The sequence below is a fragment of the Urocampus carinirostris genome, chromosome 15, assembly GCF_059441175.1.
Source record: "Urocampus carinirostris isolate Australia breed hairy pipefish chromosome 15, RoL_Ucar_1.0, whole genome shotgun sequence".
NCBI classification, from domain to species: domain Eukaryota; kingdom Metazoa; phylum Chordata; class Actinopteri; order Syngnathiformes; family Syngnathidae; genus Urocampus; species Urocampus carinirostris.
In genome coordinates this window covers 16611206-16628162 of record NC_142363.1, presented here as the reverse complement: position 1 = coordinate 16628162, position 16957 = coordinate 16611206, and the positions used below count along the sequence as shown (strand labels likewise).

The 16957-nt window shown below is 40.3% G+C and overlaps 1 protein-coding gene across 1 annotated transcript in view; it reads left to right on the top strand.

Moving 5' to 3' along the window:
* The window catches only part of kif26ab (kinesin family member 26Ab), a 129045-nt gene that overhangs the window by 48507 nt on the left and 63581 nt on the right, over window positions 1-16957 (top strand). The window contains exons 3-4 of the mRNA XM_088354967.1: window positions 8048-8524; window positions 16483-16676. Coding sequence (XP_088211093.1) covers window positions 8048-8524; window positions 16483-16676 — 671 coding nt within the window. The remainder of the gene's footprint in view (window positions 1-8047; window positions 8525-16482; window positions 16677-16957) is intronic.

The window sequence follows — 16957 nt, the reverse complement described above, 5'->3', positions numbered from 1 at the left end:
TGATAGTTTAGTCTTATTCAACAGTCTGTTGGCAAATCAAGCAGACGCAGTTGTTTTCTGTACAAAATACTCAAATTTCCGCTTATCCTAAAAACAGCAGCTCTCAAAGTGAACTTTCCTTTTTTCATTTACAGTCACGATGTCGGAAATTCCAAGGGCTAAGTGGCCAAAATGTTACTGCCATCATCTAGTGAAATGGTGATTTTTGTTTGTGTAAATGTATCTAGTACTGCGGTCAACACTCCTTGTCGGACGCATATAAGTAATCTTATGACAAAGGCCGCGGGCCAGTAAAAAATTGATCACGGGCTGTAACTGGCCCTAAGGCCGTTCGTTGGACATGCCTGGAATAGAGGCTTTAAAAATGAATTACCTGCTTATTTAATAGTATAGGTACACTTTGGGATTTCTGAAAAAAATTTGAATTTTGAGGTACTCTTTATAGTCTGGAAAATGCATTAATTTAAACATTATTATTACTAAAATGTTTTTTGGGGATTAGAAATGTAGTAAAGTAAGTAAATTAATACATCAAAAAAGCAAAAGTGTCCAATGGAACATATGTTTTTGTTATTTGTTTTCAAATTCATAGTCTGGAAAATATGGTATTTGTAATTGTTTTTCAATTTTACAAAACTGGTTTAACATGTAGTAAAATAGGTTCAATAATGATTTTAACATGGAGTAAAGATAAAGGGAATGACTTCAAAAAGGTTCATACGTTTCATACATTATAAAATGTGTCAAATATCTAGTAAAAGAAAGATAATAATAAATAACACTCCCATCCATAGGGAGATGGATTTATTTTTGACAGTGTAAATAAATCTTTGACGAGGACAACCTTATTCCCAATAATTGCCTCTCAAATGTAACTGGAGATGTCATGTAACGAAATGAAGAAAATGTCAGTGGTTAAAACGGCTTTAGCGATTAGCAGTTTTTGATTTAATTAATCTAAGAATGCTACTCAAAGTAGACTTGTGAACTCACAAACTGGCCACAGTGTTATGCGGATTCACAAAACAAATCACGCACAGGGCAAGACTGCACAAATATCTGCAGGGTGCACTATTTATATATTTTTTATATTCCGTATGCATATCGCTACAATTTTTCTTCATTTCTCTCTCTGCCACCGTGGGCAACTAAGGAAAATGGCCTCTGCTGGAATGAATTTTTTTTGGAGCCTCAATGAAGCGTGCCCTCCAGTCACTGCGGGAAGTTGTGCTTTGAAAATGGTTATGACCTTGTGATTGAAGTCACTCCAAATCAGGGTAACATCTAGTTTAAAAAGGACATTTTGACTGTATTTGTTTCATGAAAAAGAGTTTGATTTTGAAGACTGTGATTTTTTCTTTTTAAAAGTCCATCTTCCTTTCCAATCATTCCCAAGAGGTTGAAATTGTTTTCCATAGCCTGTGGGAATGCAGTGTGTATAATGACATTCCATAAACCCAGCAGAGACACATCCAGGTGATCTGCTCTGCCTCGGTTTCTATCAAAGACTGCGACAAACTTGGGTCTCTGAGGGCTGTGCAGGGTTTATTTCACAGAGGCAGGTTTGCCTCTCCCCCACAGCGGTCATCCAACCTCCTTTCCATAATAAGGCCACGGCATCTGACTCCGTTTGTCCCAAGAGTTTAATAAAGATCAGTGCTGACAGGCAGTAAACCAACATAACCACCCACAAGCCTGCAGGCAAATGGCAACAACCCTAGCCTAACACCCCTCTCCACCCTTCCTTCGTTTCCTCTTATCCACACCCGTGCAAGCAAGCCTGGCTTGAAAACCGAAACCATCTATCACTCATGCAGAACAATGGCTGGCATTTCAGATCCATGCCATTCCGCTATGCCTCCACACCAAAAAAGAATTATTTGATCTCTTCCATTGCAGTTTTTTCTCTAGGTTAAATAGAAGGCATTTAAAGTCATTAACATAGATTTTGCTAAAATATTGAAATTAGTGCAAAGTTTGAAAGTTTGAAGTCAAGAGCTAAAGATAAGATGTAGGTCGAATTGAAAAACTGACTGCAACAGTATTTTCCAAGGCTGTCAAAGTTTAAGCCCTCAAATTGAACTTCAGCATAAAGCAGCTTTAAAGTTTTAAAGCTTTTTGTACTCTGAACTCAAACTTTAACTTTGATAACACTGATTCAAATACAAGTGATTTAAATAAGTGTATTTTTAACGCAAGATATGAAATGTGTTGTACTAGAAGTATTCATTGTATACATAGTATTAGTAACAAGCACATTTTTATTTTTTTGTATTCCAAATAATTAAGCTGAATTTAGAAGACAACATTTACTGTTCCCTAAACCAATGTCCACATGACCTACAAATGCCTCCTATTGGCGAAACAAAAGTCAATTACCGAGTCTAAATTTAAAAAGTGAAACTATCTGGTTATTCTTACTTTTAAAGGGACATTTTGTATTATTCACCACCTCCTATGGTTAACAAACTTAATTCATTCAGAAAACCCCACAATATTGATTTGAATAATAATTCAAATTTTTTCAATTTTTTGATAACAAGCAAAAATACATGAAATATCATATTTTTTTTCAAAATACTTGTAGATCAAGAAATCAGTATTGTTTTACATATTATAAGCGTAACTTAGCAGGAGCTGGCATAATTGTTTACCAGCTCGGTGGCTAGGGGTAGCACGCCCGCCTCAAGACTGAATGGTCGCTGGTTTGAGCCTCGTCTGAGTTATATCTAAGTCTTGTGACATTGATATCCATTGCCTTATTACTTGGTGTTCGGCATTAGGGGTTGGAATTGGGGGGCTTGGTTACCTAATGACCGAAAAATCTGGGAAAATCCAATAAAAATAAAAGTTGTACACTATCTTGATGCTATGGGTGCTCAAAGAGCAAAAAATGATAAGTTTGCATGCTGGATAAGACGGACAAGGCTTGGCAAATAAAATGTGCCTGTTTGGTCATTCTGTCTGTAGTTTGTATTCTTCTTTGCGTTTTGTAGCATTTGTTTTTGTTATACTACACCAAGGGTTTCCAAACTTTCAGAAAGCAGGCCAGATTTGGTAAATTGAAAATCTGTAAGGGCCGAATATTCAGCCTAGCATTTTTTGAACAGACTTTTATGAATTCACCCTCTGTAAAAGGTTTGCACTACTTTGCGATCAAATTCGCGACCTTGTAGCTCACCTTTTGAAGCTCACCTTTTGAAGCTCACCTTTGTAGTATTTTCATTTGACATGCAGGGTTTTGTGAAAAAGCGTTCCTATGCCATTAAAACAGCTCTTGGTTGCTTCACCTTTTAACAGCATTTGTTCCAAGTTAGCTGTTTAAGTTAGTCGTTTGTAGTCAGCAGGTTTGGACAGGCAGTGCCTTTTGATATTATAATTTTTCAAAACAGCCACAGTCTCTTGGCAAATCAGGCAGACATAGCTGTTTCAGATTTAAGTGAAAAACTACTCCAATTTTCACTTGTCCTGGAAGCGGCGGCCCTCACAGTCAACTTTCTTTTTTTATTTGCAGTCGCTGTGTCTGAAATGGGGTGGTTTAAAATTTTCACAGAAAACCAAGAGCAAGGTGGCTTAAGGGCAATTTTTTTTTATGTTCCGGTCAACATTACTGGCAGGCCACATAAAATAAAAAATGTGATCATGGGCTGTAATTGGACCTGGGGCCAGACTTGAGACATACCTGCAATACAGTGACATCTAGAGGTCAAATATTACACACTGTTATTTTAAGTTCGATTAACATTGAAATGTTTAACTGGATAACATACATTATATCGTAAAAACATACATATGTGATAGATGTGCTAGTAATCATGAGTTATTAGGAAACATTGAATTTAAATTTAATTGTCTTACAAAAATTCAATATGCAATGCTAGATAGCCATTTATTTAAGTAGCTTAAGCATAACATTAGGTTTACAAAAATCCTTTGTCAGTGCCTACCGCCATGAGTTACGGTCTTCTCCAAAGAGGCAATCCTCTTCAGCTCGCTTCAGTAATGCATTGAATGAGTTCCCCACATAACAGCTTTGCTATAGGGCCTCTCTTCTATCCTCCATATGTTTATAGTCTCATATGCAAAACCTGTGGACCTCACCCCCCCTAACTGTTGGGCATATGGACGGCACAGCCTTGAGTTTTATCATTCTCGCATCATCGGCCATCATCGTCTCCATCATCCTCGCACACTTGTGGCCCTGACCCTCTGTCGAAGCGGCTCGGCATAAAGCTCGCGGACAGTTTTACAGGAGAAGCCTGCTCTCTAACCTCCCAAAACCTTACTGAATAGCAGATGGGCTCAGCTTTGTGTGTGCTTTTACTAGTTCTCCTAAATCAACACTTAACAATGCATGGAGAGCGTCAGGGAATTGATTTCTTCCATCTACTAGTTCCCTGAGGTGGGTAAAGGGTTTGCCAAAGGGTAAAGGGTGAGAGTGAATGGATGGACCAAGTTAACAAGTTCTGACGGGGGCTTCAATTTTCTGCCTGGGAAGCGATGTACTGTTGGTGATGTGATTTCTTTCAGCTTTTATCAACAATCTTTCCTTCATCTCCTAGCATTCTCCATTTGAGATATAAGGCTCTTTAATCGTAAAAAGCGCAGGTCTGCTCAAGGGTTAGCAATGATGCATTCAGCATTCTGGCGAATTCCTCGTTTAGCATGTTTGGAAGTTTGGCAGATTTCTCTGCATCAGAAAAAGAATTGTGTTTACTGTAATTTATAAAAATGTAGTGACCATTGTTTACAACAAATTTTCAAAAATAGAGTTGAGAAATAAAACATGAATACTTAAGATGTATATTTTTTTCACAGTTTTGTACACTTGTTTACGGTGGTTATGACCCTGGGGAACAAACTGTCTCTGAGCCCGTTAGTGCTTGTTTTAAGGGACCAGTGGCGTCTGCAAAAGGGCAGCAGCTCATAAATGTGGTGCCTAGGGTTCTCAGCATTGAGGGTGTCGAATCCAGACAATTTGCTGCATAAAAGTACATAAGACGTTTCTACATTGATCAACTTTTGCAGATCGTAACGCGTTTCTTAAGTGTCATTTGCAAGCTTTGAAGGGTTCCGGCTACTCAGTTCACACAATGTCAAGGATTGTGTATCTTGTGCGAGCCCCCAACAAGACATACCCAATATTTCTACTAGTACCAATCTGCATTCGTCTAAGACAATATTTACACGTGGTGTAGACCCGCGAAACTTGCACTGCGGATGAACGTCGAGTCGATAGTATTTCACTTGAGTCAATATTTATCAAATGTGTCAAGGAGTGGTCCGCAGGCCCATTTTGTCATTTGTGTTAAGGATTTACGGACCTCAGTATGTCTTGTTTATCGCTTTTTGCCTGGGATGTGCTTCCATTTGCTCATGCGTGTAGGACAGAAACTCATGAACCTGCTACGTCATGCTAGCGTGTCCTTAATTCACAGAATAGTAATAGTCCCTCAGCTGGACTGTATTTATTGATAATCTTAATTCAGACGACTCATTTTTAGACATATATTGTAGGGCCTTTGGGTCCTATGCATCACGTGTCTACTGGGTTTGATGTATTAAGTGGAATTGCATTAGGGCATTGGATTGTTATTTCATCCTCAGTCTTCCTGATCACCTTTGAGGGTCTATTGAGCAAAGGCCTCATAAACATTTATGTTTGGGCTGTGGGTTTCTGTCATAGGCCATGACTCCGCAGGGCTGGAGCCCATGCCCCTTTATGCCTCTTAAGAGACGTGCGAGTGTGAGGGTTAGTGTGTGTTTGTTTGTATTAAAATGTGTGTTGCAGTATGTGGTATAATTTGAATAGTTGGCCGACAGCTTCAGGAGATTCTTATTTTCACATTTGCTAGCTTCTCATCTGTTTTCACGCAGAGACACTTATCTTATGTAAATTGCGTACCTCTGGGTGCCAGATTTACTTCAGCTGTTGTTTTCGCTTAGCATTCCCCACCAGCAGAGAAGAACGACCCAGGGGGGGTTGTTCTTGAAGTAAAAAGACAAAACTTTAGTGGACATTGCCTTGGAAAACATAGTAAAGGAACATCCATTCAAATGCAACAGATTTTTAATGAGGTTTGTCTTTGGTGTGTTAGACTAATCCACCACTGTGCAGTGTTTTGTCATAGCATGTGGTTTGGATTGTTTTGGGTTTGATTGGATCCCTCAGAATACACAATGCGTGATCAACTGTTTACATTCAGACAGAATGCCTCAGTCTAAAATAGGGTTGTGTGATTTCTTACCAAAACACAATCTCTGAGTTATTTCATTTTGTTTGGATAAAATATTAGATGTGACCACCCATTTTCCTCCACTTATTAAATACATTAAACATTATATATAATCCGGAAAAAGGGTTTATCTATCTATCTACCCTGGTCATATCCCTCGATAGGGTGACCGACAGCAAGACAAACACATACAAAAACAAAGTAAATTAAAAAAAAGTAGCAAAAAAAAAACACACACACACACACAAACATTTTTGGACCATGGCCAACCCAAATGCCCAAACACCCAAAACAAGTTAAGCACCTCGGCACCCAAGTCGGTCATGCTTTCGTCCCTCCAGATGAAACGGGACACAAGAATGTGGCCATGTCACTCGGGTCAGGGTGACCCAACATACTCTTTTGTTCAACAGCAGGGCCCGACAGCTTTCACTGGTTTACCCCTGCCTCATCATACGGGTACTGAAAAAGGGTTTACTTGGAATTCAACCTGACTAACTAAACAATTATCCCCGTTAACAATGATAAATTATTATTACATTTGCTAAATAGTGCTACATATGAATAGGGCTGTTACGTGGTCCACTGACAACTGCGCATGAGATCTTCACTCTTAATAATTTGGACTGCACATTGCCAGCATTTTGGCATCTCATTAGAATTCCAGTTTGTTGTAAATAAAATAGACAAAGCTATGGTTCTTGTTAATGAGGACCTAACTGGGTTTTATTTTGAAATAAAGTACATTTTGACAGCCCCCGCCCCCACACCCCAGCCCACCAATAAACACTTGTGTCGAAAAAACTAGCTGCTCATGCGAGTGCCCGCTTGGATGAAACTTCCTGGTAATGCTACCATTCTAAAATTCTCGTGCCGGCGTGATGAAAGGGCCTATCGTGGAAGGAAAGCCGGAGCTAGCGAAGCGGCTAGCGGCGTTATAAGTCTTCGGTACCATCCGTAATCATGGTAAATCCGAACTCACGACCAAATAAGATCATCGAGTGCTGGTGGAAAACATCGAAGCGCACAGGGAGCGCAGTTGCTGTGTTTTGCGTAAACGTGGCTCACGTTTAGCATTCCGGACGCTAACGTGTAGCCACCCGGAGCTACCCGGAGCAATCCGGCTTCAACGCCGCTAAACAGAGACACGAAAGCCGGGGGGAATCGGAGAGGAGGCGGACTTGCTAACACGAGGTGGTGTATCCCTGGATTTTCACAAAGAAAAGTTTTACATCTGCCGCAGGGATGTCGAATTTTTGGACTGGCGTGACGTCATCCACTTCGCTACAAGCACCCCTAGGGCATCATGTTCATCTGTTAATAAACAACGGGGTAGACTGCTGGAAGTGTGAATTTCCCTACGGGGATGAATAAAGTATCTATCTATCTATCTATCTATCTATCTATCTATCTATCTATCTATCTATCTATCTATCTATCTATCTATCTATCTATCTATCTATCTATCTATCTATCTATCTATCTATCTATCTATCTATCTATCTATCTATCTATCTATCTATCTATCTATCTATCTATCTATCTATCTATCTATATCATTCGCATCACGGAAGCTTGTTGCTAATAAAGCTGGCTGTAATCATGCACAAACTGCCGAGTCGAGATGCTAAATAATACACACTAATGAATATTATTACTTAAAGCCGTTTTGATTTTGCTGGTTAATTTATTAAAATAAAGTGAAAACATTCTACTATTGATGGTTTAAACTGCTCAATCTTTTTAATCATACATTTGAGAAGTGGTTTTTTTTTTTCTTGATTTTGTTTGTGTTTGATTTTACTCTGCAGGACGCGGACTATGCAGCTTTTCTGTTCGAGCAGCTGCACACGTCTGGCAACAACGAAGGTGCCGTCACATGCTGTCAGGTGTGCTTCACGCCTCTCCATCAACTGAAGCAAGAGGCTCTGCAGACTCTCAATGCTCCCGTCCTGGCTCTCGGCCCCAACATGCCGGCCCTGCCCGCTTCGCCTTTTCTTCAGCACTCCTCTAGATTGGCTGTGCCGTCCTCCGGCATCTATGCCAAACAACTGTACAAAGGCCAAAGTGCCTCACAATCGATATTGCCCTCGGAGGAACAGCCCAAGGGACCGTGCTGGTCCCAGAACCCCTCGCTCCCATCGGGTCAAAAAACCAGTGTGCAGGTGACAGTGGCTGGGGGGCAATTCCCTGGACCTGTGAGCTCTGTCACTATTCAAGCACAGCAGTACCTCGAGGGTGTATGGAGCATCTCCAGTATCAACGACCTCCTCAACCAGCCTAAATCGGTAACTCATTTTGCTTCTGTAATACAGTGGTACCTCTTTATACGATCACCTCGTAATGGTAGCTCTACTTACAAGGGTAAATCCAAGCTACAAGCAGTTTCAGAGGCTACCGCTAAAGACTGCTCGAGACCATTCACCACCAGCATCAGCTTGTCTCTGATTGACACCTAATAAAGCACCACTTGCAGCAAGTTTGTTTTGATCGCATTGAATCGCTTTGTGTGGCTTTTTGTGGCTTTTTGTGACTCGACCTATTAGTTCTGGAAAGGGAAACGTTAAGATGTTTCACAAGAATAAAAGGAGAATGACGTCTATTGAAATGAAGCATTAAATAATACTCGATCATAGTGTTCTTGTGAGTGACCAAGGACTATGATCAGTCAACATCTATTTGTATGCTAGAAACAGAGAGATGTCATCAAGGCAATAAAACTGACCAAGAGCGTGACTCTTCTTTCAAAATTCGCGAACAACTAGTCATGACGAAATTGAAGGACTTGTTATTGTCGACACGTGACAAGGAGCTATCAAGAGCTTGCGGCACGGAGATGACGATGTCTATCTGCAAGGATATACAACTTGAAGCAGCATCAACAAGGGGGGAATCATCGTCGGGTACATCCAGAATGGAGCTCAAGCCCAGTAATGGCTGCTTTGAGAAATTCAAGAAGAGAACTGACTCTGTGACTGTGGTTTGGCATGAGGAAACAGTGAGTGCATGTTACAAAGCCGCAGAAGAGTTTTTGCAGAGCTCCACATCATTTAGATAAAATAACAAAAGAAAAAATGTATGCTGTAAAATGTTTATTTTTGTGTTTATTTAAAGTTACAATAACGCAATTATAAGTGCTTATGTATCACCAACAGTCTTTTGTGCCATGTCACTCACCCTCACAACTGCTGCACAGTTAGCAACCGCCAACTGTCTCCATGGCATGAGTTCATAAGAAACACACATTCTATTAAGTTAATAGCATCGTATTTATCTCATTAGTGCAGTTTTATGTTTAATTGCTATTTTAACACATTTTTAGTGATCAGGAAGATGTGTTTCATAGCCATTTAATGTTAAATTTGATGCTTTTCGGAGGTTGGGGATGGGCCAATTACTTTTTAATTATTGCAAATCGGTAAAATTTGCTCATTTAATGAGCAAATCGAGCTACGAGCATGATCCTGGAACAAATTAAGCTTGTATGAAGAGGTAACTTTGTACATTAGAATTGCAACATGTGGTTATGTTGCTGGGACAAAGGATTTTCGAAGGGGTCCTGAATGCAAGCTTTGCTGTACTTTGTGCCGTTCATTAAAACCAGAATGACAAAAAGCCACAGAAGCTTTTGCGGTCCACAGCGCCCCAAGGCAAGAGCTTGATTCCCACTTGGCTCCTTTGGTAAGGAGGGCATCAAGTGTTGCAGCAACAAAGAAGTATAGACTCAACGGGTGTGTATTGTGTAAGTGTGCACAGAAATCCTTCGTGTGTGCAAGTCAAGGGCGCCAGTGTATTCCCACATTGAGCCCATTGGAGTCGGCCTTGGATCTATTGCCGGGCTCTGTTGAGAAATAGTCTTCTTTATATCTGGAATAATTGTTGTAGTCCTTGGATTTGAAAGTATTGGGGGTCCTCTGAATCAGCACTCCTGGGGCACCGGGGTTTTATAGAGATAGCCAAGATTTTTTTAAGCTTGAAGGTTGGAAATATCCTAAATTGTGAGTTAAAACCTAAAACAACAGTTAAAAACATGAGTTCAAAACATAAATAGTAGCCTAAAATCAAAAGCAATCAAGAAATAACTATCTCGACAGATTATAGTGTGTTGTGTGTATATTTTCTTGATCTGATGCTGTATTCTTAAATTCACTAAGTATTTATTTTAATATTTTTTGTTTTTACACCTATTCGTTAATGTGGGGCAACATTGTAGATCTATTGTCTTCCAAGAGTTTGAATTAGTGAGAAAAATATTTTTATAACATTTAATGCCAACTGTATTGCCAAGGAGACCAGAAAAAACATTAATTATTTAGCAACAACAACAATTAGTTGTTGAATATTTCATTGGTTCTCAACTCGTCTGACATCACGACCCACCATTCCAGCCTTATGACGAACTGCGATCCAAACTAAAAAACAAATCCAGTTCTCAAATATATCCAATCAAAAGATTGTGCAGTTTAAAGCAGAATTAGTATTATATATAATTAGTATTATATATTCATTTTGTTTTCCAAAAACAACATGACCAGAAAAACAACTTCAGGCACCGTATATGTATATATGTATATATGTATATGTGTATATATATGTATATTTATATATATATATATATATATATATATATATATATATATATATATATATATATATATATATATATATATATATATATATATATATATATATATATATATATATAGGCCTCCATTGCATACAAGCCTACATCGCATACAAGCGATCCCTCAAATCTGCTTTAAAATAGCCACATACTAAAATAAATTAAACATATTCATATAGTGTAAATATTTAATCATGTTATCAATAAAGAGTTATATACTGGTAAAGGACTAAAAATATAAAAAGTTTAAACTATCTTCTGTACCTTTGAGCACTGCTTCAATAGCAGACAATCACTCGGACATCATTATCATATTTCACAATCGTTTCCTTCTTCAACGCAATCATTGTTCTCAGTGTTTTCCAGTTTTCTTCCCTCTTATTACTAAATGTTCTGGGTCCCATCATTACACGCTGAAAAATAAAACAAAACCAACGAAATCACAAAAAATGAGTTTTGATATGTTTTTTAAAATGATAATCATGCCAATTGAACAGAAAGAAAAGATTGATCAGAGCATTCTTGCCATCTACTGTTAAGGAGTGTAATCGACCGTCCGTTTTCCCCCCTTTTTAGCATTATTCTGCGACCCTATTTTAGGTCCCAAGGGCACCAATTGAGAAACACAGTAATAATCGATTGTTTTAATAAAACAGGCTGAATAAAATGTATATTTTAGCAGGCAAAAACTCTCTACACTTTATATCTCTTTCAGAAGGCACTCATGTTACACATTGTTGCCCTGAGATTAATGATATATTCCATTTGTCATTATAAACTCAGTATTACTTAGAGTAATGTTTGCTAGCACATACAATTATTATTCTTGCACCAGTAGAGGTTTTATTTCCCTTTAAAGATTTTCTGTCAGCTGAGAAAAGCCGCTATGCTTGACTTCAAACCTCGCACACCCTTCCTCATGCCTGGCTTACGTTTCTCATCGGTATTTTAGAGCCCGGCCTCCATTCGTTTCCATTAGCCGGAGAAATCAAGGGAGCGTGACCGGCCAGATTAAGTGGACCTCTTTCAGTTGGCCAGTGATCATCCGTTAACCAGCGAGATCTGAGGTCACGGGAGACCGATGCCGCATTGCTCGGACACCGACAATCCCCGCCTCACTTTAACTCCCGAGAAGTCTTTTGTCCTCTATTTTCCATTAGGCCGAATCTCCTGAACTTTCCTCGCCTTGCTATACTCCGGCAAATAAAAAAAAGAACACCAGAAAGGAGTTAAAGGGTAGAAAGCCAGCTCATTACGGAATCGGCACGAAAAGCTCCAATGACGCCGACTAATTACCCGACAGGGGAGAAATTGGAACTTTCACCAGGATCAAGCGGCCATTTTAGGTCCAAGGCTGCAGCGAGCAACTTGGTTGAAGGCCTTAACTCTGTATTCTCAAAACCAAAAAGGAATACAGTGGTATCTCTTCATGCCACCTTAATTTGTTCCAGACTAATGCTCACCGTTTGAGTTGCTCGTAAAATGAGAACATTTCTCAATATAAAATAATAAAAAATGAATTGGTCCGTTCCCCTCCTCCCAAAAACACCCCAGTGAGCCCTAAATAGGTATACAACACATCTTCATGATCACTAAAAAACATTTTCAAATAGTAATCTAAGATAAAAATATGGTAATGAGATAAATAAGACAAGACTAGCAAAATAAAGCAAGAGTCTATTTTGAGTTCTGTCTATGAAGGGAGTCACAGTAACTATTGGAGTCAGGGTGGAGTGGGGGAGGCGGTGGTTGTTTTGCAAGGACAAGTGACACAGATCCCATACTTGTTAATTTATACGTTTTCCTTGTATTATATATGGTTTTTGATCATTTCAAATTGTTTACGCCGTAAAGCATTATTTATATAGGGATTAAAAAAAAAGACGAATCTCGGTTTATCAATTTCGGCTTTGATTCCAGATTGTCTGGGTCGCTGGTATCAAACGACATCGTCATTGTAGATGACTAATATTGTCACTGTATTCTATTTAGTCTTTTTTATTTTGAGTAAACAGTTGCCGTATTGAGTTTGTAAAGTCCATTATAGATTAATAAGGGGAATTGCAACCATTAAGGGGCCGGTCACACAGCCGTTCACGGCTAAAATTTTGCGTTTTTTTTTTGCCCGTGGTTGCCCGGGATGGAAAATGCGCAAAATTGGCCAACCCGCTGTTCATCGGTGGTATGCCCGCAAAACAGACGCCGGCGACTGTTCCGCTTCCTCATCGCGTCATTTCTGTGTCATTTTCTCGTGTGGACCACGGGTATAAAAGCTCCCGAGCCGGTGTTGTGCCCAAATCCGACTCCTACGCAACACCCACACCGCCCCACCCCCTCGCGTGACTTTTTCATCCACGTTAACAAACGCATTTTGTAGAATACGATCGCACTTTATTGTTTAAATAAACGCGTTATATAGACTAGGATCTCCCAATTGTTATAATTAGCTCGCTTTATAGTTTTAATACGCGTTTTATATAGAATACTCGCTTTCGTTGGAAGCGCAGCAAAATGCGCGTTCACGCGAGGGGGGGAGGATTTACCGATCGATTACGTTCACAACAAAAACAAAGACGGAATGGTTTAAATTGCATTACATTTCCAACAAATGCAAGACAAAATCGTTTTGGTCATGTGTTCGCCATTACATTCCCTAAAAGTGAGATAAAACTAGGTAAAAGCGGTTGTATTAGCGAGGGGATGCAAATCTCGGCACCGGGCTGTAGAACTCATAACGATATTAGGTTTTAAAGGTTATTGGTCTATTTTCTTTAGTCATTATTCTTTATCGATCAGTTCATAATACGCTACAAAGCTTAGGAGCCAGGATTCTTACTCTCAGCCAAAAAGGCCAAGCTAAGGTCCCAGCATTAAAGCCTTGCTGCTACCATTGCGAATGCACCGAAAGATTTATTCGAAATGAAGAGAAACTACACTGACAGGGATCCATGTTCACCCCCTTGACGTCACGAGCACAACTGACTTGTGCTCGGCATTCGCGCTGTTTATACGCGGAGAAAGGCGTTTGACTGTCACACGCGTAACACGCTAATTTCACGTAATAACACCGCGATACAGGCGCAGAACATGCTATTACCATGCTCCACCCACGATTACCCGCTGAAATTTCCCGTCCTACCCATGTGTAAGCACGCCCTGGCCGCGGACAGAGCACGTCGTTCCGCGTCATTTCCGGGTCATTTCCTCGTGTTGACCACGTGTGCGGCACGCGGTTTAACACGTGCTCCAACTTTTGAGCAGCTCAAAAGTTTTGAGCGCGGCCAACCACGAGAAAATTTCCGACCGCGAGTAAAGCACTGCTCTATCTCGTCTATATGGCGGTCTCAAAACGTCCAACAGCGCCCAACAGCATCTGCTTCACGGCCAGATATATCTGACCGTGGTTCAGCCTCAATACGCTCGTGGAAGGCTGTGTACTCGCGCTCTGAAGAATTGAGCAGCGCCAAACAGTTTCGCGCTGCCACCTGCGCGCGAATTTCCGACCTCGTGTTAAGCACCGCTGTATCTCGTCTAAATGGCGATCTCAATGCGTCCAATAGCGTCCGCCTCAAAGGCAGAAATTTCTGGCCGTGATTCAGCCGCAAATGTCTGTGTGACCGGCTCCTAATGCAGGGATGAGGTTGACAGGTATAAGATAGAGAGGCTGTTGATGATAGGTAGGCATATACCGTACACTTAACATTGAAGATACTGTAACTTTGAGTGAACATACACACATTTTTACAGCAATGCCTGTAGTAATTTGCATGTACAAACTGGTACCAGCTGATGCTGGCAATGAGCGGTCACAGACTAGCCTTTGGGACTCCTCGTGACCTTGATTTTCCTTCATGTAGCGGGCAAGATTTTAGTTTCAAATACAATTTGCTCATCAAATTCTCGTGTTTAAAGGTACTCATATAAAGAGGTACCACTGTACTGCGATGCACTCCACTGTCCCTGCGTGCTTGTGAAATTCTGGCCCAGATGATTTGTAAAATGATATCCAGTAGTCTGTATCTGTGAATAATTCAATAAGCCATACAGGTCTGCTCTGTGAATGTGGAGCAGACATTGTTGCCAAAGCTTAAAGGGCCCGCATGCCTGGCATTGGCTCAGTTTCTAACCAGCATGGGGCTGGCGGAGCATTTCATGGCTCATTTCCACTTTCTTGGAGGTGGAAATTTAAATTAATCAGTTGGATGGCTAACTTTGCGTCCCTGTGACCTTCAGATGTATGTTGATAACAGATTACGAAAAAAGGAATGTAGAATTGGGCGCCCGCTATGCTGGCTCTCACTTTTGGAATTTAGTTAAAAAAGTGGTGCCCAACATTTTTGTACAACGGCCCGGTTTGATGTCTGACAATATTTTCACAGCCCAGCCCAATATTAATAACAACAATAACAATAATATAAAATATAAAGTGTGTAGATATGTGCAATATTTGGGTATCTTTGTAACACGCACAAATATCACATGACAAGGGCAACTGCAACACACTCTGGTCGCTGTCATAATAGTTCACACAACATATCGCATTGAGCTGCTTGCCAAGTAATCAAAAAACAAACTCACCAAATATACTGTTTTCAGCATGACGCAGAATAAGCCTGTCTTATCTAAGATAGTGCCTAGTCTTATATTGTCTTAGCCGCTCACCCATGCAGGGGTGGGTGACTCAACCTCATCTTTGTGCCAAAGTGAGACCCTATGGTCTTAACTGCTTCAAACCTAAAACTTGGGCAATAATGCTTTTAGATAGGAAGATGCATAAGCAAGGATAAGCTCACAGCCACCAAGTGAATCAGCTCAAATCTTCTAGCTAATATCTAAGAGGCCTAATTTAACAATATCTTGTGTGTTATTGTAAAGCAAATATCCGTGAATTGTCTCATCTAAAAATCATCAAAAAAGCATTATCATTAAAAGTAATTCAGAAGTGAGGAAATAAGACAAATGTTACAGATAAGCAAAACTATCTGCCAATAAAACAGAGACACACGATGTATTTTTTGCAGCCAATATGAAACTAAAATGTATATAATGAACAATTTTCATGTACCTATCGCAACTGGTATTGTGGTTGAGCCATCAATTATAGTCTGGGTTTTAGCCATCCAAGACAAAGGGCGTGGTCCAAAACAGATTCCCAATGAACTCCTAATAAAGTGTTCTTCTCATTTTATATTCACTGTATACCATAGACAAATATTTGAAAATGTGGCCGACAGAATCGAACCTGACTGTAGGTAAATAGAAACTGATAGTCACAATGTAAAAGTCAGTGTTGTTTTGGCATTAGTGGAGCATAGAAAATGTGGAAAACATCTTTAACATCCATAAAGCAACTGTAATTATATTTGCTGCCATTAGATATATGGAGTGGGTCATTTCTTAATAACATTATACTACAGGCCCAAAGCACACCCAATAGACTTGCCGGAAACGATAAATGCCGTCGTCTTTCAGCAGTCACGGGTGCTTACTCCGGCTAAGCGATGCTGGCGGCGGCATCTGCACGTCCATCTGGAGCACAACTAAACAGAGGGCGGTCGGGCAGTCAATGCAGGAGAAGGTAACACAGATAGTGGTCTTTGCTCATACTCCATGTCCCAACAGGCCCAGACCTGGATCGGGGATGCCGGCAGAGACGTCACAACTTCGGCGACCCCGCTTGCGACCATCAGCAGCAGCAATACTTCTAAAAGTAGTGCCCTGACGCCATGTCACCTACGGGGGTCCATGCGGACGGGTTTGCCCACCCCTATTACTGGTGCGCCTTCCTCATCTGCAGCAGCTTCTTTCTTTATCAGGTGAGAACTTTCACCACCGGCATATCTGAGATTCGGCTGTTGCTGGGAATGGTGTGGGTGGTCAATCCAAATATTGATATGATCAAAATGAAGCAAATAATAGGATCTGATCAATGCTATTGTTCTGGGTTCAATACCTCGCTCATCTGCCAATTTCCTCAATGCACTGGTTCTCTATGTAGATAGCACAGCCCCTATCTCTCTCACACAGTACCCTATGCTACTCTCTAACTCGGGTTGGGAATGTATGGCTCACAAGCAAGATATGGCTTCAACTACAG